Source organism: Ciona robusta, chromosome 9 (assembly GCF_009617815.1).
Source record: "Ciona robusta chromosome 9, ASM961781v2".
Taxonomy (NCBI): Eukaryota; Metazoa; Chordata; class Ascidiacea; order Phlebobranchia; family Cionidae; genus Ciona; species Ciona robusta.
The window spans coordinates 5,808,050-5,832,972 of record NC_143243.1 but is presented as its reverse complement, the minus strand read 5'-3'; the positions used below and the strand labels follow the sequence as shown (position 1 = coordinate 5,832,972).

The 24,923-nt window shown below is 38.9% G+C and overlaps 5 protein-coding genes across 6 annotated transcripts; 2 read left to right on the top strand and 3 right to left on the bottom strand.

Moving 5' to 3' along the window:
• Nucleotides 1-1,581: 1,581 nt before the first annotated feature.
• LOC149731619 (glial fibrillary acidic protein-like) lies at nt 1,582-6,945 on the bottom strand. The gene is made up of 9 exons (XM_089885017.1): nt 6,700-6,945; nt 6,533-6,631; nt 6,118-6,319; nt 5,307-5,463; nt 4,792-4,953; nt 4,456-4,581; nt 3,238-3,458; nt 2,696-2,788; nt 1,582-2,292 (listed from the first exon to the last, which is right to left on the bottom strand). The coding sequence occupies exons 1-9, from the start codon at nt 6,860-6,862 to the stop codon at nt 2,196-2,198; spliced, it is 1,320 nt and encodes a 439-aa protein (XP_089741143.1). The 5' UTR covers nt 6,863-6,945; the 3' UTR covers nt 1,582-2,195.
• A 2,520-nt stretch (nt 6,946-9,465) lies between these two features.
• Nucleotides 9,466-13,360, bottom strand: LOC149731618 (uncharacterized). Its single transcript, XM_089885019.1, is given in 6 exon segments — nt 9,466-10,170; nt 10,238-11,643; nt 11,646-11,892; nt 12,034-12,294; nt 12,636-12,883; nt 13,170-13,360. Coding segments are annotated over 6 exon segments (2,577 nt in total). The 5' UTR covers nt 13,219-13,360; the 3' UTR covers nt 9,466-9,804.
• Nucleotides 13,361-13,381: 21 nt separating this feature from the next.
• On the top strand, nt 13,382-17,348 carry LOC149731617 (uncharacterized). The gene is made up of 6 exons (XM_089885012.1): nt 13,382-14,174; nt 14,297-14,520; nt 14,626-14,886; nt 14,984-15,531; nt 15,644-16,754; nt 16,808-17,348. Exons 1-6 carry the CDS (start codon nt 14,117-14,119, stop codon nt 17,150-17,152), a joined length of 2,547 nt encoding a protein of 848 aa, XP_089741138.1. The 5' UTR covers nt 13,382-14,116; the 3' UTR covers nt 17,153-17,348.
• A 105-nt stretch (nt 17,349-17,453) lies between these two features.
• On the top strand, nt 17,454-21,019 carry LOC149731616 (uncharacterized). The gene is made up of 5 exons (XM_089885013.1): nt 17,454-17,994; nt 18,067-18,377; nt 18,517-18,737; nt 18,905-19,241; nt 19,388-21,019. The coding sequence occupies exons 1-5, from the start codon at nt 17,943-17,945 to the stop codon at nt 20,780-20,782; spliced, it is 2,316 nt and encodes a 771-aa protein (XP_089741139.1). The 5' UTR covers nt 17,454-17,942; the 3' UTR covers nt 20,783-21,019.
• A 468-nt stretch (nt 21,020-21,487) lies between these two features.
• Nucleotides 21,488-24,910, bottom strand: LOC149731615 (uncharacterized). 2 transcript variants are annotated; one of them, XM_089885008.1, is made up of 6 exons: nt 24,337-24,910; nt 24,135-24,169; nt 23,891-24,083; nt 23,168-23,651; nt 22,531-23,005; nt 21,488-22,463 (listed from the first exon to the last, which is right to left on the bottom strand). In XM_089885008.1, the coding sequence occupies exons 1-6, from the start codon at nt 24,762-24,764 to the stop codon at nt 21,637-21,639; spliced, it is 2,442 nt and encodes an 813-aa protein (XP_089741134.1). In that variant the 5' UTR covers nt 24,765-24,910; the 3' UTR covers nt 21,488-21,636. The 2 variants fall into 2 exon arrangements, with proteins under 2 accessions (XP_089741134.1, XP_089741133.1); XM_089885007.1 differs by having other exon boundaries at nt 22,531-23,651.
• Nucleotides 24,911-24,923: the final 13 nt, after the last annotated feature.

Here is a 24,923-nt window from a genome sequence, read left to right as displayed (position 1 = left end):
TGAACAGATATAATGGTTTTACGTGGTTTCATAGGGTAGGTGGTGTAGAAACGTAATAATTTTTTGACCGTTTCGGGGGTAGTTAGTGTAGAAATGTAATACTTTTACCTCAGAGGGTGGGTGGTGAACAGATATAATGGTTTTACTTGGTTTCCGGGGGTAGGTGGTATAGAAATGTAATATTTTTTGTCCGTTTCTGGGGGTAGTTGGTGTAGAAATGTAATAATTTTGGACCGTTTCGGGGGGTAGTTGGTGTAGAAATGTAATAATTTTAGACCGTTTCGGGGGGTAGTTGGAGTAGAAATGCAATAATTTTACTTTAGGAAAGTGGGTGGTGAACAGATATATTGGTTTTACTTGGTTTCCGGGGTAGTTGGTATAGAAATGTAATAATTTTGTCCGTTTCGGGGGGTAGTTGGAGTAGAAATGTAATAATTTTACTTTAGTGGGTGGGTGGTGAACAGATATATTGGTTTTACTTGGTTTCCGGGAGTAGGTGGTGTAGAAATGTAATAATTTTAGACCGTTTCTTGGGGTAAGCGTTGTGGAAATGTTATAATTTTGTTTCAAGGGGGTGGGTTGTGAACAGATATATTACTTTTACTTGGTTTCAGGGGGTAGTTGGTGTAGAAATATAATAACTTTGGATCGTTATTGGGGATAGTTTGTGTAGAAATGTAATATTTTTAGACCGTTCCTGATAATTTTACGACAGGGGGTGTTGGTGGTAAACAGATATAGTGGTTATACTTGGTTTCAGGGGGTAGATTTTACAGAAATGTTATAATTTTAGACCGGTTCGGAGGGGAATTGGTGTGAAAATGTAGTGATTTTATACGGTTTCAAGGGGTCTGTGGTGTAGAAATGTAATAGTTTTACACGATTTTAAGGGGGGTAGTTGGTGTAGAAAGGGATCAATTTTACTTCGGGGTGGAGGGTGGTGAACAGGTATAATGGTTTTACTTGGTTTTAGGGGGTTGGTTGCGTAAAAATGTATTAATTTTAGACGGTTTTAAGGGGTAGTTGATGTGGAAATGTAATAATTTTAGACCGTTTCTTTGGGTAAGCGGTATCGAAATGTAATTTATTTCAAGGGGTTGAGTGGTGAACAGATATAATGGTTTTACTTGGTTTCAGGGGGTGGGTGATATAGTAATGTAATAATTTTGGTCCGTTATTGGGGATAGTTGGTGTAGAAATGTAATAATTTTACTTCAAGTTGGTGGGTGGTGATCAGATATATTGGTTTTACTTGGTTTCAGGGGGTTGGTGGCGTAGAAATGTAATGATTTTACTTCAGGTGTGGGGGGTGAACAGATATAATGATTTTACTTGGTTTCAGGGGGTAGGTGGTGTAAAAATGTAACTTATGTTTAAAACATGGAGAAAAGATTGATAAAATAGAGATCAATTATGGGCAGAAAATATGGGCAAATGATGCACAAAACAAGCTTAAAACATAGACAAAGTATGTACACAACATGGGGAAAATATGGGACAAATAATAGAAAAACACAAACTACCTTAAAACTGTCTTGAAACACCTTCGCAGCCGTTTTAATAAAATAAAGTTACGACTGCTTGTTTTTTCACCTCTTGTCGTATTTATTTACAATTGGTATATGCACATTATACAAATATACAATCTCTTAGTCGAAGTAGACATGTGAAACTTTCATAACGCCTTGAAAAAGAGAGTTATAGATAACAGCGGTCTCAAATAGGATGCATAATCCTCTACAATTGTTGATTAAAAGTACATGATTTGCCTACTACTGTTAATCTCACTGGCGTGCTGTAGTAATATCTGTACAATTTGTACAAATTGTTATCGAGTTACATGCAAGAAACTGTTGCAACAGGGATGGAATAGTTTCGTAGAATTATGTCTTGTAGGAATGCAATGAGCACTGTACAATGGGTTATGAATAAAACTGTACAACAATTTGTTGGAACGAACGTCAGTAAAAGTCGCGACAGCCGTGTTAGGTAAGACAGAAAAGCGCAAGAATCGTGTTAAGCTTGTTTTGTTGCACCTAAACCTAAGCAGCTTTGCTCTATTCGGCCCCTAATAATATATATAGTTATGTGGTTACAATTAAATCGCTACAAGAATACAGGATCTACAAATACTACGGCAGTAATTAGTCGCAAAGTTGTACCGCTTGCGGTTTCTATCAACACCGTTTCTTATTTTACTCTTCGTCACTGGATGAGGATGAGCTGGACGAATCAGATTTGTCTTCCAAAAGTTGTTTCTCCGAAATGGAAGAAGATACAATCTTTCCATCTCTACAAGTAATGTATATTATTCGATTATTTTCTTGTAGGCTATGGTGGTTTTAAATGTCAATTTAAATAATTAAGATTTATATATTTTAAAAACACTTTACGTTGAATATAGTAGGGTGGGGAAAGATGGGACAACTTTTTTGTTCTATTTTCTTGTCCCATACGGTAGGAAAAAATTAAAAAACGTTCAAATAGTTATAAGATTCCTACGACTCCTATAAACCCTTGTTATTTGTTTAAAACACGATCAGGATATTTGGATATTAGGTGCTAAAAGTGTTGCATCTTATCCCACAGTAATATGCACAGATCCAGTGGTTTTAAGATTTGCATTTACGATAAACGTTCAGCACTCGTTGATGCGTTTAAGAGGCATTAATTCTTACATGAAATCTAAATATACCTGGTCTCTATGGTTTTTACTATAACTTTTTTCGTTGTTTTGGTCTGGTATGCTTCGTCGTCGTCATCGCTGCTAGAACTGCTCGAAGAAACTCTGCAAAAACAGTTACGCCATATTCAGTAAAAAAATATTCCTATTTTATTTACTCCTTATATAAAGAACTTGTTTCAAACTTGATAAAACGAAAGTGGCGAGTAGGCTACATTATTAAAAGTCAGAAATAATAAGCAAGAAATTTTTACAGAGAAAGTTACAGAGAAATTTTTACAGTGCTTCTCAATACGGGACAGTTTGGCTAATTGATTTCATTTGAGCCACTCTGTACTGGTGACCCACAGACAAATATTGTACATGCTCTTTCCCTTTTATTGTAACCTACATACAAACAAGTCGTACAGTACATATGCGGAAATTAGGTCGCGTTTTTGAATTGCTGCAAAGCCAATTGCCGAGTAAATAAAAGAGCAACGAGTAATTGCTACATAGCGTTTAAATTTCTACATTAAGCTTAAGTGTCATCGGATTATTCATATAAAAATTACCTCTTCTCTTCGCCTTCCAGCAAGCGTCTGTATGTCAAAATCTCTTTCTCCAGAGAAATCTTGACGCTCATTAATCGTTTGTATTCAGCCAAGTGTCGTTTCATTTCCCCTTGTGCATGATCGAACTCTGATCCAAGTTGAGCTACCCTGCTCTGGTAACGAGCTGCTTCAACCTCGTAGCGTTTTTCCACGTCGGCCAAATTTCGTTCGAGGTAGTCGTTCTGTGATGAATAAAATTATGCTTATATAGGTTATTTAATTAAGAAATTTAGAATTTATCTAAAGATTTAAGTGGTGCAAGCTGTAGGTGGGTAAACTTTTAGTATTTCAATTTTTACGAAACCGTAAACGGCTAAATGATTTTTAAATGTATTCATACATACAGATAAAATGAAAACAGCACTTTAGAAATAATATAGAATACTGGTACAAACATACAAAACAATCACGTACATAGATTTACGATTTAACGAACGTCGTCAAATTGCTCTTTACCAATCCGTATCAACATACAAAACACAGCTGATGACAGATTTCAACATATACTTAATTTCCTTCGACGAAAACGAACGCGGCAAATCTTACCCGAGGCTACGTAGACTGGCGTCATACCACGGTATGTTTACAACTTGACGCATATACCGGGCTCAGTCGAACCATATATGGTCTTATCTAAGCACATGTCGTCACGTACTTGAAAATTACGTTATCGGCGATGAAAATAGCAGGACGAGAAGTTTTTGCGCAGAAAACGGTAAAAAAAATAAAGTTTTAAAGTGCGTCACACTGAATCGGTTTAACCTATGCAGCGGGAGGAGCCATTTCACATTTAAATCAGCTTATACAGCTACTGGCCTGTACGTCTTTTAATAAGATTACAATTTAGTCCGAGGAGTGAAAACAGTTTGTGGTCATAGCGCCAGTCTAGATCAACGTGGTCTAGATGTCTAATACTATACAACGGACATAGAGATGCTGCGGTTACACATTTTAGGCCGTTGGCAAAACCTTGGTTTTAAAAAAATGTCGGTTACGGTTTTTTAACATGAGCATAGTGTCACGACTCTTTGCTATACCGAGCATAAAGTTGAAGATTACAGAACGACATATTACCAAACGGCCCACGTTTGTGTCGTCGAAAGTACATAACACATTTGTACAACGAAATTCTACAACACATGCACAACCGCATTCTACAATTCATAATAATTAGCTTACCGTTCCTCTGAGCGACTCAAGCTCCATTTCGAGCTGAGTGACTTGTTTTCTGTAATCGTTGATGTCAGCACGAACCTTCTCCATGTCTTCAACGTTAACCTTCGCCCTTTCTTCCAAGTCCTCAAACTTAAAATAAAATCGAAATTCTTATGTTACATTTTATACGTTAATTAATGAATGAGGGAATTTAACTTCGCGATTGGGGAAATTCGGTGAGTATATATGGATACATATTGGTAGGCCTCATGTCTAAGATAAGGCCGGTGCCGGAGGCATTAAAGAAATATATCCGGCGATACCGCAATCTAAACACAGTTTAGACTGCTGCAAAATCACCTTGTTCTTGTACCATTGCTCTGCCTCATCTTTATTCTTGAGGACAATGGATTCGTATTGAGCACGGATCTGTCGGAGAAGCTCGGCAACATCCGGAGCAATCCCGTCAACTTCCACGTTGACTCCTTGATCTCTAACTTGTGCTTTCAAGTCATCAATCTCCTATTAAACGAAGGTTCATTTTAATGTTTTGCACGTTTTTCATAATATTGTTTGCATGTATAGTTTAACCATAACATATCATAATTTTTCTTGTTATCTTTTTAAAAATGATACAAAACAATAGTATACTGAAGTGACTTCAGTATACTATGAAAAAACGACAATCGTTAAAACACTCCATAAATAAAAGATTTCGAAAAATATGTTATTTGAAAGGCGAGGCTGGTAAACCGAAAATATTATAAAAATCCAGTAATAACCTTACTTATATAAAAAACAAATGCAGATTTGAAAGCCAGGAGACATTCCGTCTGGCAAAAAAACGCAAAACTTTAATAACAAACAAAGCTTGCCTCTGCGTGAAGTTTCTTTCCATATTCAAGTTCTTCTCTGAGGGTTTCGATCTTTCGTTCCAGATCAACGCGCACCATTGTTGCGTCATCAACATCCTTACGAAGTCTTCCCAATTCGTCATCAAGTTCAGAACGAAGTCGGCCTTCATGCTCCAATCTGTTGAATGTTTGGATTTTAAAAAGTGCCCGATTTTTAACATCTGTAAAAGTTATATGCGAAAACACTTTCTATACATGCGTGTTCGTGTTTATTGCAAAGGGAATTTTATATAGACCACATACCTTATTAACCTTTATTGGTGATTATATGTAATAAAAAAGCATAAGGTTGAAGTCGTCACATACAGCACCGGTAATAAATGTCTACGTGTTCACAAATCTTAAGCGTGTGGTCTTACGAGTTATATGAGAACTTTTATCTGTTCTCATCTCTGTCTCAGCAGCCCCGGGGCAAGACGTAGCCGTCTTGACTAACGCTGCAGTAGAAATTACGACGGCTCCGAAGTGTAAAGGATTGCTATTTGCTCGGTAATAAGGTGGCAAACCCGCTTCACCTTCAAACGCGTCATCTCTCGCAGTATCACATAGGATACATTACATAAACCTGATACGATCATTTTCGCAGTGTGAATCATGTGTTTTCGTAGCGTGATTCACTTACCGGTTTCTAGGCAGAATTGGCAAGAACATCAGTACATTTAATCAGAATGTATAATGACGTGTGCATATCTAATGTCAGTTTAGCGCCCACAAACAACGATTCCGATATATAGGCAAACAATTAATACACAATGAAAAAAAATATACTTACTTCCATTTGATCTCAGACGCTTCCCCTCTTAAGTTGTCTCGAGCAATTTCGGAGCGAACCTTTGCAAGTGTAGCTTCATCAACTTGAGCTCTCAAACGCCTCAGTTTTTGAAGTTTATCTTCTCCAAGATCAACCGTCTTTCGGGCGCTTGCCTCTCGGATTCTCTTCTCAAGTTTTGAATTCTGTTCCTCCAAGTAACGGACTGAAAAAGTTTATTTTAAAACAGAAGTTCTACATAATATACACACTCGTTAGGCATAAAGCCTACATTACAAGAATATATTTTAATACTTAAACCTTCGTAAAAGGCTAAAGATTTCGGTGCATGCGTATGTTTATTTGATTTAAAATATTCTTGAAAATATTACAACGTTGCCACGATAATAGCGAGAGGTGCAGGATGATAGTCACATACCTTTCTCAATGTAAGAAGCAAACCGGTTGTTGATGCCGTTTAGGGTCTCTTTTTCATTCAGTTTCAAACCGCCGAGGTCTAAGTTGGCCCCAGTAGCACCTACGGAAAGACAACAAAAATATTAATACAAATATTGACCAATGTTTGAAACTATCACATCTACTTACCTCCGCCGCTGGAAGATGCAGAATAAGAATAAGACACTCGCTTTGCTGCGATTGGTTCTTCCATTACAAAGCTTTTGGAATAACCCTTGGAACCAGCAGTTGAATAAGCTGTTTGGCTTCCGAATGTGTTCCTGTAGCTGGATCGTCCCTGCTTGGATGCCATGACTTTCGATTGGGTGTTAATGAATAAAGGGCAAAGTTTTATGATAGACAGTTGGTCTGTAAAAGTATAATGTAATAATATTACTAACGCTAAGTGATATATTTTACGGTTTTACTGTCTGCTGCACTACCATAAAATAATATTCCGTTTAACATTCCGACTTGCTCTAATTTTTCTGAATACATTTACCTCCCTATGCAATATTTATGTTTGTAAATATACACATACACTCGATGTCTTTGCTCCCTAATTCTGTCGCCTTCTCTGCACATCACTGCAGTATCTGATATACTTCGCTCACTTCCGATACTTGTGTTACGCAATTCAAACAGATTCGTAGCTTTGGGCAAGTAAGTCTAACTTCTGCGGCAATTTCGCTTCTATCTGACTATCTATGTTTGAAGTTATAAAGTTTAGACAATTTGCGAAATTGCACCAAGAAAGGTGCGGGCGCCGATTTAATTGCAGACTCTGCAATTTTCAGGTCGTAAAAAAGACAACTCATACCGAAAAGGACACGTTTCGCCAGACTTTTCTCACTCATTATCGGGCGGGAAAGGGAGTTTTTCTGCATGCATTTTTACACTTTATGCATTTTAAATTGCAAACAGTTCCTATTCGTCTGCTCAACCTACCAAAGACAGTCTTAGTAAAAAATAAATTAAACGAGTACTTTCTACTAAGCCATGCTAATTCCTGCAACTGTGTTTTTACAAAAAGGCTGAGACAGAGCAGGTTTATGTAGCGGCGGGTGTGTCCCGCGGTGTGGCCTTTTTTCTTCGCACGTACAAGCGTCTGTGATTGGCCTGTGACGTCGTGTAAGATGACTACACACCAACTTGAACTTTCCAAATGGCGCGTATGAAATACCAAACCTCTCACGGATAGATATATTGTTTATGACACGGAACACGCATAATGAGATAACTGGCGGCAGATTGACGCTCGTGTGTCGAATTAAATAAATCTTTTCAATTAATAATTTCGGGGAGGTGAGCATTCTGTGATGCTGGACACACAAACAGTTTTACATTAACGGAAAATAAAGTTAAACGTTTTCAGCAATAGAGGTGTATATTGCCACGATAGTATTTAAAAACACGTTTCGTATAAACAGCGTCATTTTCGTTTGCTACATATGCATGTGTGATGCAACAACTATATTGGAAACCCCAAGACAAAATTAAAACACAAAAATGTGTACGTTTATTGCCTTGAGCGCCACAGGCTCTATTGCCGCATAGATAATACGTTTCTTTGGCGTGATTCACTCGGTTTTAAAGCGGCACATACGTAATAGGTTACGGTCTCACCGTTGCCATTTAGCAGGATTTATAGAAGCTGTCCAATAGCAAAATTAAGTGAGGATTTGTGCGGTTATAAATGTAAACGCCTCTAGCTATCCGGCTGTAATGAAAAGCGTAAACAGACCGGCTCTGTACAAAAATGCGGCAATAAAACTCAAGAGAAAGATACTTTACCAACGCTGTATATCAACAAACATATATAGGATGATATAATATTAGTGAACACACTACAAGCCACTAACTATCGCGAACATGTTAACCCGAAATGAATTATACAACGTAATCTTATAATTGATAGAAATGGTTAGTAAAATGACAGCAAACTTTTGTATATACGTATATATGGTTGAAGTTGCCTTCGTGTGTGTATAAGGTTTAAGTTGCGGATGTTGCTTATGTAACAATAATTGCAGAACAAAAAATAACGGTACGACGTTTTACCACAGTACAATACACCTGCAGCAACGGTTATAGGAACTTATTATATATAGCTGTGGGCATATATATAGGACTATAGTACACGAAGCCGATATCTTAAGAGAGACAATACACCGAACACAAAGTGTTTTATTATTTAAAATTTATTTAATTTGACTAATCATATTCAAAAATTTGTTTTATAATTTTTGTAATTAAATAGATAGACAGATCATTTACACACCCACTAAAAGGGTCATTGTAATGGCTTTTAATAGAAGTAGTATAGGGAAAGACGGGACACATTTATATTCTATTTTCTCGTCCAAGTAAACAAAGATCATTAAAATAATTATAAACCGTATGTTCACAACTCCCACAGACCGCTGTTAATTGTTTAAAACATCATCAGGATACTTGGATATTATATGTTTAAAGGTGTCCCATCTTCCCCAGCTTTTTTTGCTGGAAATCTTTATCTGAACCTAAATCTATATTATACAGTTTAACTATTGCATGATCCTACCTTTGATTCACATCCTGTGCCATAACTTTATCTGTCATTGTACGTTCACATACTGCAATGCCAGGATTTGCAAGAAAACTGGCCATTCAAACTCACTTAACGAATAAAACAAATGAACGCTGAATAAAACTGCTTATCACACAACGAGTCGATTAAAGTGTAATCAAATCAATGAACCAATCAAATAATAGTTTGTAGTTTCCACGTGGCACTTTTTGCTTTAAGCTGCAGTATGACTGAAAACTACACGCCAGATGTAAAGGTCTTAACGATTGAAATCTCGAACAAAATATCGGAATGGTCGTCTTTATATGAAAATAGTTTTTTAACACGATATGTTAAAACCACAAAAATAAGAAATATATTTATATTCGGGTGACATTACCATTCGTCTACGTTATTTTGTTACTTTATGTTGCTGTTATCTTCAATATGGTGGGGTAAGATGGGTTATATTTTTATTCTCTTCTGTTACCATTTGGTAGTAAATATATAAAATGTTACAGATTGATATAACCGTATCACGCATGTCTAAACAACATTAATATTTGTTTAAAATACGATCCGGAAACATGGGATTTAATTAGGTATCTCATCCTACCCCGCAGTACTGTATACCGTAAAAGTAAAAAAAGAGTTTTTATAACAAAAATAGCCTTTAAAAACTGCAGCTTTAATCTGGTAATATGTGCCTATAATTTTGAGTCAGCAGTTCTCACAGGGGTGGCGTGAATTGATTCAGGTTGATTGTCCGATTCTGCCTTGTCAGATGTCCCGGCAGACTCCTGAAGTTTAAAACGTTGAAACATTTCACCTTGAAGCAAGGCAGCTTTCTGTCTTGATGCTCTCCAAGCCAATAACGTCTCTTTTAGCAGATTGTCAAGAGCGTTGGAATACAACAAGGGATTTAAAACACTGTTGATTGGCATAAGAACAACTGCGACTATAACGTACGCTGTACCGTCAAGATTTGCAACTTGTGCGAAATGAATGAACGCCATGATGCAGATAGGCACCCAGCAGAAAAAATCTGTGGTTACTAGCCGGAATATCTTGCTCTGCAGAGAGAATTATATGTGGGTTATAAAAGTTACAACAAGTTATAAATAGGATTAATTTTGGTACCTGCATTTTAACAGACCGGTCGGTGTCGTTCTTGCGAGGCTGTTGTTTTGCTCTTTTGTATATTGCCAGATACGCCAATGCAATAAAGACGAACACGAAAAAGTTTATTGAAACTATTGTGATGGAAATTCTCCAACCTTGTTGCAAAGGAGTCACGAACAGTCTGGATATGCAAACACTGCTCGACGAATAATAGCCATACAAGCCCATGATTCTATTTTTTGGACTGTGGACGTTTAGGAAGGTTTGGATGGTAGACCATTGTACAGTTCCATTGGAACGTGTCGCATTTTCTGAGTAGTTTAAAACGTACACTTCCATCCGATCCATAAAATTCTGAGCACTTTTTATTGGAACGATGGTCGAATTGAAAAACTTGCTTGGTAGCCATGCCCCGTCTATCACAGTGAGAGCATACATGGGGAGAACTGCAAGACAAACTGATAGACCCCATACAATCATAACGCATATACTTACGGTCCAAAACTTCAAGTTTCTTGATCGAAAAGGCATAAAAACGGAGTACAGTCTCACGCACGTCATAACAGCTAATATAAGAACTGACGCCTCGCTAGCAACCACGGAGAGCCCACCTAGGAACTGACAGGAAGATCCGGTTCGCCATTTCTCATCCTCATAGCAGTATCGACCAGAGAACACCGCGCTGTAAATAGCTATGCATATCAGGTACACTCCCATTAGGAAATCGGAAACAGCTAGGTTGAAGACAAGAAAGTGGTTTGCTTTAGCAACGGCTGATGCTTTCAAAAGCTTTTTAGCGCGCTGGCATGTTTTCGCGATGACGTATCCATTACCCAACAGAGCCATAACTGCCATAATCCAGACCCATACTCTGAAGAAAATAACGCTGATCATTTCGTTACGGGAAGATAACCAGTTCCAGTCGAGATATGGAGGACATTCATCGCTACCATCGACACAATCGTTGAAGTCGTCGAAGGTAAAAGTTCGTGGAACTGAACTTGGCTTTATACTAGAAGTGCAGTTGAATCGTTGAGGGCAATACCATTCATCAGAGCCATCTGCACAGTCTCGGTATCCGTCACAGACCAACGCCTTGTCATAACTTATCAATCTAGATGAGTTAATGTTCCTACCACCACAGAAATGTCGTCCGTCGCATTGAGACTCCTCGTGTTCGACTCTAGGTTGACATTTGGACCATGTTCCATCGCAAATATCCTGTGTTGTGAGTGGGTATCCATTTCCGCATCTGTACACGAGCGAATCAGACTGATTTAGAAAGATATTTTGGAATTTGCAAAACGCCTGCTCGGTGCTGCAAACACCCCCACATTCGTCACTGAGGTCGTAACGTTCTGGTTTGCCGTCGCATAGATTCGCTGTTTTTATTGTCATATTCTTTGGGTCCGCTGGACATGCTATACTACTCGGGTCTGATGTGTCCCCATTCGGCAATACTGTTCGTCGCGACCATTGGGGCAGTCAATTCTCCTGTCACAAACTTTTTTAAAGCTTACAGTAACATTTAATGCATCACCGCATTGAAATGTCCCCCGTTTGCAACGACCCTTACGCCTGGTGCATATGTTGTCACATACGTCCGGTATTTGGGGCATTTCGCAAAGACATTCGTCAGATAAGTCGAAGCAATCGAACACGCCGTCACACACCTATAAGAAATGTTTTTTATGCAGCAATTATAAAAATTAACAATCAAAATTAAAACCAACAGACAATGATTATAATTACCGAACTAGGATATCATGTCTTATATAAACATTACTCAAAGGATATTATAGGATAGTCCGTACTTGTCTGTTGGAGATAATGAGCATTTTGTCCATGCAAGTAAAACAGGTTGATTGGTTTCTGGCGTTCAAGCATATGTCAACTCTATCATCGCAATGTGTCACACCATCATCAACATACATTTGCGGTAATACACACAACTCGTCCCTTTTACCAAAGCTGCATTTTAGACCAGGTCGTGCACGAATCTCGTCCGATTCATCTCCGCAATTATCTTTCCGGTTACACGCCAAACCGAATGCAATACACTTCCCGTTTCTACACTGAATGAATGAAACATTGGCTGAAAGGGCTAAATTGTATACAGTTTGCAAAACAAAAGTACTACAGCCCATTCAGTAGTATACGAGCATATATACAACAGCCTACCATATAAACAGGCCATGTATGTATAGTACTGTGGGTTAAGATAGCAGCTAAATCCAATATTTTATGATCGTGTTTTGAACAATTAACAACGTCTTTAGAGTCGCAGAGCTGCGCTAACATAATTATTTAAATATTTTATGTTTATTACCGAAATGTTGGACGACAGTTAAAAAGGAAAACACATCCCACCTAAACCATCCTATACTTCATAATTGTTTAAAAAATACGTACCAACCTGAAAATAACCCCTCGAGCAAGTTCTATTACTGTTGCATTTACTTTGCCATGGCCAACATGTATTTAAACGTATCCGACATCCTCTTTCGTCGCTTTTGTCTCCACAATCATTATGGTGGTCACAAACAAATCTGGCGTGTATACAGTTTCCATTGGCACAGCTAAACGATCCGTTTCCACAAGATGTGTTGTTTGTATTTAGTATGGACTGAACCGTCAGAACCGTTCTATGGTTTTGGCCAAGCACTACATAGATAAATTTCTATTTTAGTGTAAATTACAAATATAGTAATGTGGGCTGAATGGCACATCTTAGCACACAATATCCAAATATCCCGATTGTATTTTAAACGCTCTTTTAAAGTTTCGCTGTTATAGAATTTTTTTAATGTTCTTTGTTTACTACCAAATGGGACGACACAATAGAATGAAAACAAGTCCCATTTTGTCCCACCTTAATATATTGTGTTTACAGTCACTGCATTTCAATAGTAAAAATCCACAAAAGAAAATCACTTCAGTATAAACTTACCATTATAGACCAACGCAAAGAAAACCACTGTCCAACAACCAAGATGCATTTCGCATCACAAGTTAGTGTTGTAGCCCTCAAAACAAGCTTAATTTTTTAATGTCAATCACCTAAATTTCGAATCTTTATACTACCTAATTATAAGACCAAATTATTTCTACATTTTTACTCACAACGTTTTGCCCTAACTGTGCCTGTTACCTACAGACAAAAACTCAGACACACTCTGACGTACGACGAGCACTGTGTCGACATAATTGCTACGCGGTTCTTCCAAGTTTCCGTTTACAGAATAAATCATGTCACGTCTCCACAGACGCTTTATAGTAATTAATACAAACTAGAAAGTTAGGACAACAGATTTTCTCTTGGCTCATTTATACTTGGTTTAATCAATCGGTAGTGACCATACTTACCACAAAACGTTTTAACTATAGGAAATATACATTAATGCTATACGCACATAAAGACAAAACTATGTTTATAACAAGTCTTCATAGAGTTTTGTGTAAGTTTTAGTATAAAATTTGCATGATGCAACAGGTTAAATCGGATACAGTCCGTTGACGATCGCTTCGCTGACTCACAATTGTATGATGGTAGAACATTGTATGAACACTCGTACTGTAGGGAGCATAAGGTATATATAACTACAGTCTACCTATATATCGCAGAATAAGTGTAACTTGAAATTATGTAACTGCTTGACGAACGAGGTATAGAGCGTACGTTGGCGATCAGCTGAAGTTCCCTTAAGCATAGTGAGCCAGCTAAACATAAACTATGTATTATATTCACGCTGTCTGGAGAGTATAATTTGGGATTTAAACAAAATAATGTTGTGAATATGTTTCTTTAACGTTGCTTGGCTGACGTATTTTTGTTTTTATAAGGCGAGCCGTTTGTGAATATGAGTACTTACTAATTTATAGTTTAGATAAAGCAGGATGAAACGGATTCTTTGTTTTTTGATTAATTGCTGTATTTTGACCATCGTTTTTAAAGGTTAGTATTTTTCTAAAATTTTAAAACGGTATAGGGCTATAAAGTACACTGGTTGTTATAGCAGATGTTTTGGTATAGCCATACACACAGTTTTTATTTACATTACACAACTTTATTTACAGTTAATGGCCAGACTCCTTCACCTCAATTAAATTTTACATGTCCATATGGCATGTTTAAATGTGAGAATGGTTTGGAATGCGTTCCTACCAATCAAGTCTGTAATCGTCGAAAAGACTGCAGTGACAGAAGCGACGAAAAGGGCTGCATGTTACCTTATGAAAGGTGCTGGTCGTGGCAACCGGTTTGTTTGGCAAATGGAACTTGTGCGCCAAGCTACTTTCAAGTAGGTGTGAGTTATATCGTAAATTGGAAAAACTAATAAAGTTTTAGGGTTCTGTGTTCTAGTACAATATTGCGTCAATTATTTGGTTTTACACCATTTATGCAGTGCAACAACGGGAAATGCATTCGGTTTGATCTTGCCTGTGATCGAAAAGACAACTGCGGCGACCGTTCAGATGAGATAAGAGCGAAACCAGGATTAAAATGCATCTTTGGAAACAGCAGTGATACTTGTGTATTGCCCCAGCGTTATGTCAATGATAGTACCGTAGATTGCTCCGATGAAGCGGACTCCTGTACTAACTCTAGGAATGAGAATACGTGCTTTAAATGCTTCGACGGCAGAGCAATTATTTCAAATCGTCAGGTAGGATATAGAAAAAAAACTGTTATTAGCTGCCCACCATAGGGTATAAATAAATTACATTCATTCATACCTAGCACTATGAATTATATAAACACAGGTTTGCGACGGAGTGTTCGACTGTTTCGACCTTTCGGACGAATGCTTGTGTGAAAAAACTATTGAGGCCAATACGACTGCGGATATTTGTTCCCAAGTTTGCGTGGGAGGACGACAGGGATGCAGACGAGGAACTTTTAAGTGTGATGAACGGCAGAATGCTTCGATCAGAATTACCGACGTTTGCAATGGAAAGTTGGAGTGTCCAGATGGTAGAGACGAGAGATATTGCCGAAAACTTGCTTCATCCGAAGTTATAACGTGCCCGGGGGATAGAGTAAATAGAAGCAAGCTGACTGCATTTAAATGCGACGGAATACCTGAATGCTATGATCTTAGTGACGAGTGCGGGGGAGTTTGTGAGACGGAACAGGCGTTCTGTGAGTTTCGAAAAACTTTTCTGCAATCTACGATGCTGGAATATAACTGTAGTAACGGAATAAGGATTGCGACAAACGAAATATGCAATGGTTTTTGGTCGAGGTGTGAACCAAGGGTGGAATTCGAAGAATCGCAATGCCCCGGCCGGTTTAAATGCAAAAGCGGCAGGTGAGTTTTTAAAATAACTTAAACCTTTTGAATATTTAATCAAACGTCACACACAAACCGAAGCCTAATAGTTTGTAGTTGGTAAAATTGTTTTTTCGGTTTTTGGTTTCAGGTTCGTGAGCATTGACCGAAGTCTTGTTTGTAACGGATACAGAAACTGTGACGATGGGTCAGATGAGTTAAACTGCAAAGACCGATTCTATTGCACAACCGGTCAGCGCCCTACGTCAGTTCCTACGTGGTTCCGTTTCGATGATTTTAGCGACTGTGATGACGGAAGTGACGAATGCCCTCCAGCTCTGAAAAATAGCATAATATCATCCAGAAATGAAATGATCAGCAATGGATTTCTGCGAGCGTGGCTTTGGATTATGGCAATAATCGCACTTTCCGGCAACGCATACGTGATATGCAAAACCTGCTTGAAATATGAAAAGCTTAAAACCTGTTCGGCGATCGCGAAGGGGAACTATTTTCTCATATTTAACCTGGCTTTGTCCGATTTTTTAATGGGTGTCTATCTTGCCGTTGTTGCTGGGTATTCAGTGTCATTTTCCGGTAAATACTGCTTTGAAGACGAGGGATGGCGTACTGGGACGACGTGTGCCTATCTTGGGGCTCTCTCAGTCACGTCCAGCGAGGCTTCCCTTTTTATTTTATCGGTTTTGACCGCGATGAGATTATACACCATTTTATTTCCATGGCGGTCAAGGAACATCAGCCTAGTACAAGTATTAATTGCAGTTATTATTGCGTGGGCCGTTGCAGTTACTCTTGCCGTCTTGCCTCTCGGTGCATACTTTTCCGAAATCGTAACGGAAGGTGCATGGCTACCAAGCAAGTTCTTTAACTCGACTGTCGTGCGCTTAAATCAAGCAAAAATCTTCACAGATCAAGTTGGCATGTATACACGCAACTCCACACCGTTAGTGATGTACGCCAACGGCAGTGTTACGTGGTCATCTGTCCGCGCCTATTTAAACATGTACAGTCCAGATAATACTATACAGGGATTGTATGGGTACTACTCCCGCAGCAGCGTATGCTTGTCAAAGTTCTTCGTAAGATCAAATGCAAGTGGTTGGCAGTTCGCTATCGTCATTGTTTCCGTAAACTTTCTGCTGTTCCTGTTTATAGCAGGTTCATATTTAGTCATTTATAAACACTCAAACACTACCAAACCAACGAAGAGCACGGAAAAAGACCGCGCTGCAAAAATGCAGGTAAAATACTTTAAACATATTACTGAATTGTATTTGACACACTGTACTTTTAGAGTAAGATCATCAAGCTGGTAGCTACAGACTTTACGTGTTGGGTTCCAATCTGTATAATGTCGTTCATGCACTTTTCACGTATCGTGACGATAACTGACACTGGGTATATTGTCACAGCGGTGGTTCTACTACCTATCAATAGCGTCCTGAATCCTCTACTATATTCCAATGTCTTTGAGAAACTGTGGAGGCGCATCAAGCCACTAGGTAAAACAATGGTCAGTGGCATTATGTGTCAGCACTGTCGTGGAAAGCAACAATCTGAGTTTATTGAACTCAAGACCCCTGGTACTTCTCTAGTCGCGTTGCCAGGCAGCAGTAAGCAAAGTACATTGGAAGTGTAAATCTCAACAGCAGGACGTCCCAGATAATGTGTTTTTAGATCGCGTTTATAAAATGCGGAACTTGTTATTTAAAAGCGTTGTTCATTTGTGTATATACATTGCCCGCCTTCACGTAGAACTACACATAATATGATGTGGTAAGATCGCCATGTTTTTCATTCTCTCGACCCCACAACAATAAACAAGTTCATGGCAATTGTTCGCTTAATATAGAAGACGTAGCTTTAGGACTATTTTCTAATTAGTTGTTGCGATAATCGAACGAAGGTGCAACATTAGGAACATAAAATAAATAAATAATTTATACCTTCCGAGTATAGCTGTGTTAATTATAGTTGCCAGTTGGCGTTATGCTTTAACGGGTTTTATTCGTGGACATAAAACAAGGATTATATTAGATCAAAATAGACAGCGGGTATTTCGAACTGGTCATTCCCTCATGACGTATGTCGCATTTAGTTGCGTCAGCGTTTGTATGTATATGAGCAATGTATGATTCACGTCGTCGCTTAACTTTGCATGCAGGACCAATAGAATCGTGTCGCGGTATACCAAAAAGGAACAGGTCTTTCTCGTATTAACTAGCCTTTCGTTTTTACTGGGCGTTTGTAACCGGATATAAGACTGTGGTCACCCAAGCAAGCGATAAAACCTGCTGCCGTTTGTCAGATAGTGTTAGCAATGGCTGGATGGTTTACCAAGATAAGTTAAGTTGAATTGTTTCTTTAGTTTGTTTCAGCTATTGGTAGATTTTATACTTCGTGGGCTTATAAATACAATTTGGCCTGCTATGAACTTTATACAAGGACGGACGAAGGCAGTGTTTCTGGTTTATTTTATCGGTAAGTAACAGCGGCTTTGAAACAGGAAATTGCGTTGACGAGTTGGTAATAGAAATACATCGTATGTTTCAGGTGTGTGTGCTGTAACAGCTAACGTTCTATGTCCACCCGACCAGTTTCAGTGCACCAGCGGTCAATGTATCGCGTTAAAAAGTTTCTGTGACTCTGTCGAAGACTGTTTGGATGGAAGCGATGAAGTTCGTCATTTAGCTGGCTTTAAATGCCCTATTGGGACAAATAGAAGGACCTGTGTACTTCCACAGCACCACGTAACAGATAACGTAACACAGTGTAATGACGACCTTGACATTTGTGTTGGTAATATTGGAATAAACCGCTGTCATAAATGCTTAACAGGAAATACCAGCGTAAGCAATATACAAGTAAGTAAAATTCGTGGCAAAAGTGTACATAAAAGGTGTTGTGTGTAAGATACACTGTTTTAATATATGAGGGTATTTGTTGACAAAACTTTTGCCACATCTGTCGAGTAAGAAGAAATTCATTTTCTTATAAAAACAGCTTTGCGACGGAATTTTCGACTGCCCTGACCTCTCAGATGAGTGCCTTTGTGACGTCACAGACGCGATTATCGTGTGCAACCGGCTGGAATTGGGTTCTCTTTTTAAATGTGACAAACAAAAGTCAATCTTTCTACACCAAGTTTGTGACGGTGTGTTGGACTGTGCGGACTTCTCTGATGAATTACACTGCAGAAAAACCAAAGGTGCAGGCATAATACAGTAAGTATTTAAAATTCTCTTAAAGAATGTCCCTTGTATGAACGCTTAAGGAAGTCACGAACTAAACAGACTGTATCCGTCAGTTTCTTTTTGTCAAAACAGATACTTTGTATTAAAACTTCATACTGTGTGCGAACCGGCGTTATCGTAACTCTTTTTCTTAAAAGGTGTATCGGGCACAACACAAACAAAACTATCAATGCCTTTACGTGTGATGGACAAGTAGAATGTCACGACTTAGCCGACGAATGCACATCAAACTGCACCGTGCGTCCGGCATTTTGCTCAGTGGCTAATGCGTACACGTCAGACTTTTTAGCTGTACCACGGTTGTACACTTGTAATGCGACAAGTAACTCTACTGTAAGAGGTGGGTTGACGTTTTCAGCGAAAAATGTATGTGACGGCAAATCGGTTGCCTGCTTGCCAGCTATTTTTGAAGAGGAACTTAACTGTACCGGTCGCTTCTTGTGCGATAACTCAACCAGTATTGAACGTAAAAAGGTAAGACGTAAAATAATCGGATATCCTTTAGTGTCGGTGTAGTTAAACTATATGCTAATGCATATTAGTTATTTACTGTTCTAAAACTACCAGTCATTCAACGTTAATTTATACAATGTTTGAATCATGCTGCGTTTTCTATATAGGTCTGCAACGGGTTCGACGACTGTGGCAATGGGAAAGACGAAAGCAATTGTTCCCAGTTCTTTCAGTGTGATGGTTTTCCCAATACATCGGTACCTAATAATTTTATGTTCGATGGAGTAAACGATTGTCCAGACGGCTCTGATGAGTGTCCTGCCTCATTTGATCAAACGATGTTGGACTCTTCTAGAACAGAGATGATTGCAAGTATCGGATTAAAGATTTGGGTTTGGTTACTGGGTATTGTCGGGTTAACTGGTAACGCATCAGTCTTTATATATACTTTACGTAGCCTGTACACTGGCGAAGCTGGCAACCCCGTCTCTATATCCAATCGGTTCCTAGTTTTGAACTTGAATGTCGCCGACGGGCTTATGTCAATTTATTTTCTGGCTCTCTCTGTGAAAGCTGTCATGTTTTCTGGGCATTATTGCTTAGTTGATTTAGCTTGGAGAACTGGATTTACTTGTAATTTCCTGGGATCCATGTCTGTAGTGGCGGGACAAGCTTCTCTGTTTACCATTGTTGTTATGGCTGCACAGAGACAATACGTTGTGTATTACCCTATTGAATCACGAAGCTTACGTCTAAGATGGGTTGCTGCTATTATGTTTGTAATTTGGTGCTTGTCGATTTTGTTGGCCGCGGTTCCGGTCATGGCAGCGACCGTTTTCGTTGAAGGGTACTGGATGCAGACGAAACTTCAGACTGCCGGAAGAGTCAGACTTGAACCTTTGAACAGATTGATCCAGAACATAAAGCTTATCACGGAATCGATAAATGCGACGCACCTTTTCCAACCCGGCTTTAACAATATAGATTACCTTTCAAAGAACCATCCACGTTTTCCGCTTTTGGGGCCTTACGGATTTTACAGTGAGAACATATTCTGCATTCCGCATTTTTTTATACCCACAAACGATAACGGTTGGTTCTACCCTACTCTGATCGTTTCTATAAACTTCGTAGCTTTTATTTACGTGGCCATAGCGTACTACATGATTTACATCAAGGCGTCCAGATCGGTGGACAAAGTACGCAGTTCCACAAATACGAACAAACATGTTCAAGCTATGCAACGTCGGGTCACGAAACTAGTAATAACTAACTTCGCGTGCTGGCTGCCTATTTGTATTATATCGTACGTACAGCTTTTTATCCCACAAGAGTTTGCACACGAGATATTTATAGTCTCCGCCGCAGTTCTGTTCCCGATAAACAGTCTGGTAAACCCAATTTTATTCTCAGACCTATTCGACAAGTTGGGGGTAATATTAAAGAACAACATTACTTGCCTTGTACAAAAAATGAACCCCGATGATAGTAACAGGACGTCTCCTGAACCAACGCGAAAAACAAACACAACAGAAAATGATAATTTAGAACCGACACGCTAATATACAACTATATATATTCATCAATACATAAGAACCTGTTCTTCATATAACTGCATGAGAATTAACTCTAATTTATAAGATTGTCTCGTGTTAACTTAATATTTATACAAGTGTTTGTTTTGTAACTGCTACTATTGTAGAGTCTAGAGACTCAACTACTCTGTCGCACTCTTTTTATCTTAAGGCTTGTAGAAAGGCCGAATTCACTAAACTTACTGCTTGTTGCCTGTAACCTAATGCAGCGTCGAACTTAGTTGTACCAGCTGTAGAAAGAAAAAGTCGGGCAATTATTGGTTGCCTAGGCACAAAACCGTCTTCGCCTAAAATTCTAAGTGCCTGTTAAATCTGTAGTTATAATATAGTAGAGTGGGGGGAGATGGGACACCTTTATCTCATAATATCCAAATATCCTGATCGTGTTTTAAACAATTAACAATGGTCTATAAGAGTCGTGAGGATATAGTTTTATAAATCGTGGAATGTTTCTTGTTTACTATTAAATGGAATGAGAAAATAGAGTCAAAAGGTGTCCCATCTTCCCCCACCCTACTGTATTAATTATTACATCTGTATAGTCTTGGGGAGTTTTATGTTAAAATTCTAATCGTTAATTGTTATAATGATGTTATGGTAGAGTCAGTTCATCGCGAATTTATATAGATTTTCCTTCGCTTATTATATGAAAAAGTCATCGAGGCCTAACGCTTATAATCATATACCCTATATGTAATGTTGTCAATAAATCATTAAAATTCGCAGAAAATTAAACAGGAATTACTGAGCGGACACAAAAAATCGTAGAATTCATTTGTAAAGTAGCAAAATGTTTAAGTTAGAAATAAGCAAAATAGGTATTATAGCAATTCTAAACGCCTTCCATTTTTTTGAATCAGCCGCTCAGTTTGAAGAATGCTCTCTGTTTTCTGTTCTGCTGAATCATAATCAGTCACTTTGTGGTCGAGCTCAAGCGCAAATTTAAACATCTCATCCGCTTTTTTGTACAGACCCATGTTCATGTATGTCACTGCAAGATTATGTAGTGTGCGCGTGTAGAAGTGTGTTCGCTGGGCCGTTTCTTTGCCATAGCATTTCTCAACTGCGTTCATTCCGGCCTTGTAATATTTGACAGCAAGCTCGTATTCGGTAAGTTCGTCCATAAAATACGCCAGAGAATGCAATGCTGACCCAGCAGTTGTTGGCGAAACGACCACAACCGGTTCTAAACAATCCACAATGTACTTACACACGGCGACCACTCGATCACTAGAAGTTAGCCGTTGTGAATGATGTTTTTTGATTAACCTGGCGCAGCGCTCAAGCCCGCTAACTTTTGCCCTTGCTTCAGATATGTTTCCGAAAATTGTAGCGGCTTGTTTTATAATCAAGAGCGCTCGGCTTTGCTGTCCGGTATCGTAATACGTCCGCGCTACCTCAACCATACTGTTCCCATCTGCCATTGTAGGAACGAACTTCGAATCAGCGCGTATTTGCAAGATATTCAACCCGCTGCACATTTCTTGATTCCCATTCACGCTGCTACCAAGACAATAATGACAGTGAGCAATCTTCAATTTAGTCAGAGCTACAACTGAAGGCGAGGTTGTGTTTATCGTCATTATTTTGTTAAACAAATCAATAGCTCGACTGTATTCCTTTTTCAACCAAAGGCTTTCCGCGTCCTCTGTAAAGAAGATGGTTATTAAGGACAACCATTCCTAGGATTATTTTAATAACGCGAATTACATTACCTGACAAAGAAAACGTTTCCAGCATGTCTTCAATGCCGAATCCAGTACCAAACGTTGTGGAAGCAGTCGGCGTGTATAAATCAGTGCTGTCACTTTTTGGAAAAGTAAACTCATGCTTTCTCTCTTGTTTTTCGTTTGGATTCTTGGTTTTTCTATCACTTTTTGCTGGTGAGTGTGCAGGCTCGTAAGACGGTTCATTTTTGAATGGGTGGTCAGGTGTAGCTGGCGCAGGGTCCGAGTCAGCAGAAGAGGAAGCTCGTTTTGCGCAGAAATCTGGAGCTTTCAGACAGCTTAGCTTCAACCACTCAGTAACTTGCGGCAAAGGATTGTTTGTTCGCCCAGCACAAAACACATCCACCATTTCGCGTAAAGAAGTTTCGCTGATATTTCTTCCAAACTTATCAGCTTGTTGCTCAATCTCTTGCATCGTAGGTCTTCTTTTCGGGACCGAGCTCCATGATGACACCATGATTTCCTTGAGAAATGTTATGATATTATTATCGCCTGAGGAATGCATTGTTGATAATAAATTTTCTACGTCGGTCAGATCCGGTCTCTGCCCAGCTTTTACCGCTTCTTTAAATATACCTATATCTTTGACTCTGAAATCTTCTGAAGCTTTGCGCTGAACAATTACCTCGTATATGATGATAGCCAAACTGTAGACGTCTTCGGGTGTTTTCCGCCGACCAAAAATATTTGTTAAAAACTCTGGAGCAGCGTAAATCAAAGTGTACTGATGTTTTTCATCCGAATCTCGCTTCACTTTTGACGTCGTTGTTCCTGACGTAGCGGCAATCTCGGCTCCTCCGAAATCGACTATTTTTGCTCGCAATTTCTGATCAAGCAGTACGTTAGCAGGTTTCATATCGCCGTGCACTATCTTCTTACTGTGTAGATATGCTAACCCGCTTGCTATATCCTTTATAATACGTAGTCGAAGTGGCCACGGAAAATGCAGAGATCCGGTTGAGTTACCGTTCTGGCAAAGTGAAGAGAGATTTCCTCCGGAAAGATATTCCATCAAAAGACCGAAGGCTCCTTGCCAACCAGTTATACCGAAGAAAGCAACCACATTACTGTGCGAGAGCTTAAACAACATCTTCGCCTCGCCGTCAAATCTAAAAAAAACGAAACGCTGTAAACTTCTACTGTGGGTAAGCTAGGATACTGTTAGCACCTAAAACACATTTCCAAATCTCTAATCTTAACAATTACTAATGCTCTTTTAGTCGAGAGTTCTGTAAATAATCTTTGTTTACTATACCAAATTTGGGGACAATAAAAGAGAATAAACACATATATGGCTTATTATACCCCATCCTATCTATAGCTTGCACGGCTTTAAAAGGCTTCTAACCTGAGCCGACATCTGTCCTCGTCTTGAGGTAAATGGTTCTCCATACATTTTACAGCAATGTTTCCAATATCGTGGTGGTAGGCAAGCAGAACAACGCCACTGCATCCTTGGCCTAAAAATCCGACACCGTTTGCTCCTGTGCAGATATCTTCTGGTGGTATATACCGCGGGCCAATGACGTTGTTGTTTTGTTCTGTATTAAAAGCTAATTACAATCACCACTTTAATTGTAAAACATGCTTACCGTACTGACGTTGGCGAATTTCGTTTGGGGACAACCTGCAATCAAACGAGTTTATTATTTTTTACGTTACAATTATTACAGCTGTTACAGCAGTTGCCACACGAGGTGTGCGAGACAGGACATCTGTGCTGCAACGACTCACGTTGCAAGAGCAGAAAAAGTACATTTATTTATGGATTAAACTTAAAACAAAAAGCATCACCTCCGGTTACAGTTGATGATACGTGTATCTGAATACTGTAAGAACTTGGTTCCAAACACTGAAGGCAGCAATTTTAATTCCTTCTCTAACTTCTGGGAAATTAGGCCAGTGATTGCATCTCGGCGAAAACTCGTTGCCACTTTTACCGGTATTCGTAACTTGAACAGCATAACCTTCGGAGAAGCCTCTCGAAACTCAAAGGCGTGAATAGCTGGATTTATCTTATACAGCCCATAGCATACTGCTACAGATAAACCACCGCACCCTAAGACCTCTGGTAGCTTATGGGCAGAAATTTCTCTGATTAAATTGCTCGTTAACGGTCGTTCGTCGCGAGGATACCGTATGGTTCTACGTATATCATTTGCTGGATCAAAAGTACTTGGGAATTGAAGTTCGTATTCTTCTTCGACCAGTTGGACGTCCATTTTCGCTAACTACATCTATTATTGACCAATTGATTCTACGATAGGGTACAAGATACAAATGAATAAGCCCAAGCAGTATCGTTGCATTATGTGACTATACAGCCTCACGGTACCGCGGAAAGTTTAGTTTCTGAACCCTATGCGATCTATTTCTGTGTA

Bases quoted from the DNA above. Each gene is read 5' to 3' on its own strand.
- LOC149731619 (XM_089885017.1), bottom strand. From the start codon at position 6,862: ATGGCATCCAAGCAGGGACGATCCAGCTACAGGAACACATTCGGAAGC. The intron at 6,320-6,532 runs GTATGTGACTAT...AAACTTTTTCAG, and splicing joins TGCTTCTTACATTGAGAAAG to TCCGTTACTTGGAGGAACAG. The intron at 5,464-6,117 runs GTAAGTATATTT...AACATTCAACAG, and splicing joins GCGTCTGAGATCAAATGGAA to ATTGGAGCATGAAGGCCGAC.
- LOC149731617 (XM_089885012.1), top strand. From the start codon at position 14,117: ATGAAACGGATTCTTTGTTTTTTGATTAATTGCTGTATTTTGACCATC. The intron at 14,887-14,983 runs GTAGGATATAGA...ATATAAACACAG, and splicing joins CAATTATTTCAAATCGTCAG to GTTTGCGACGGAGTGTTCGA. The intron at 15,532-15,643 runs GTGAGTTTTTAA...TTTTGGTTTCAG, and splicing joins TTTAAATGCAAAAGCGGCAG to GTTCGTGAGCATTGACCGAA.
- LOC149731616 (XM_089885013.1), top strand. From the start codon at position 17,943: ATGAACTTTATACAAGGACGGACGAAGGCAGTGTTTCTGGTTTATTTT. The intron at 17,995-18,066 runs GTAAGTAACAGC...CGTATGTTTCAG, and splicing joins GTTTCTGGTTTATTTTATCG to GTGTGTGTGCTGTAACAGCT. The intron at 18,378-18,516 runs GTAAGTAAAATT...TTATAAAAACAG, and splicing joins CCAGCGTAAGCAATATACAA to CTTTGCGACGGAATTTTCGA.
- LOC149731615 (XM_089885007.1), bottom strand. From the start codon at position 24,764: ATGGACGTCCAACTGGTCGAAGAAGAATACGAACTTCAATTCCCAAGT. The intron at 23,652-23,890 runs GTTAGAAGCCTT...CGTTTTTTTTAG, and splicing joins GAGGACAGATGTCGGCTCAG to ATTTGACGGCGAGGCGAAGA. The intron at 22,464-22,530 runs GTAATGTAATTC...TCTTCTTTACAG, and splicing joins GGAAACGTTTTCTTTGTCAG to AGGACGCGGAAAGCCTTTGG.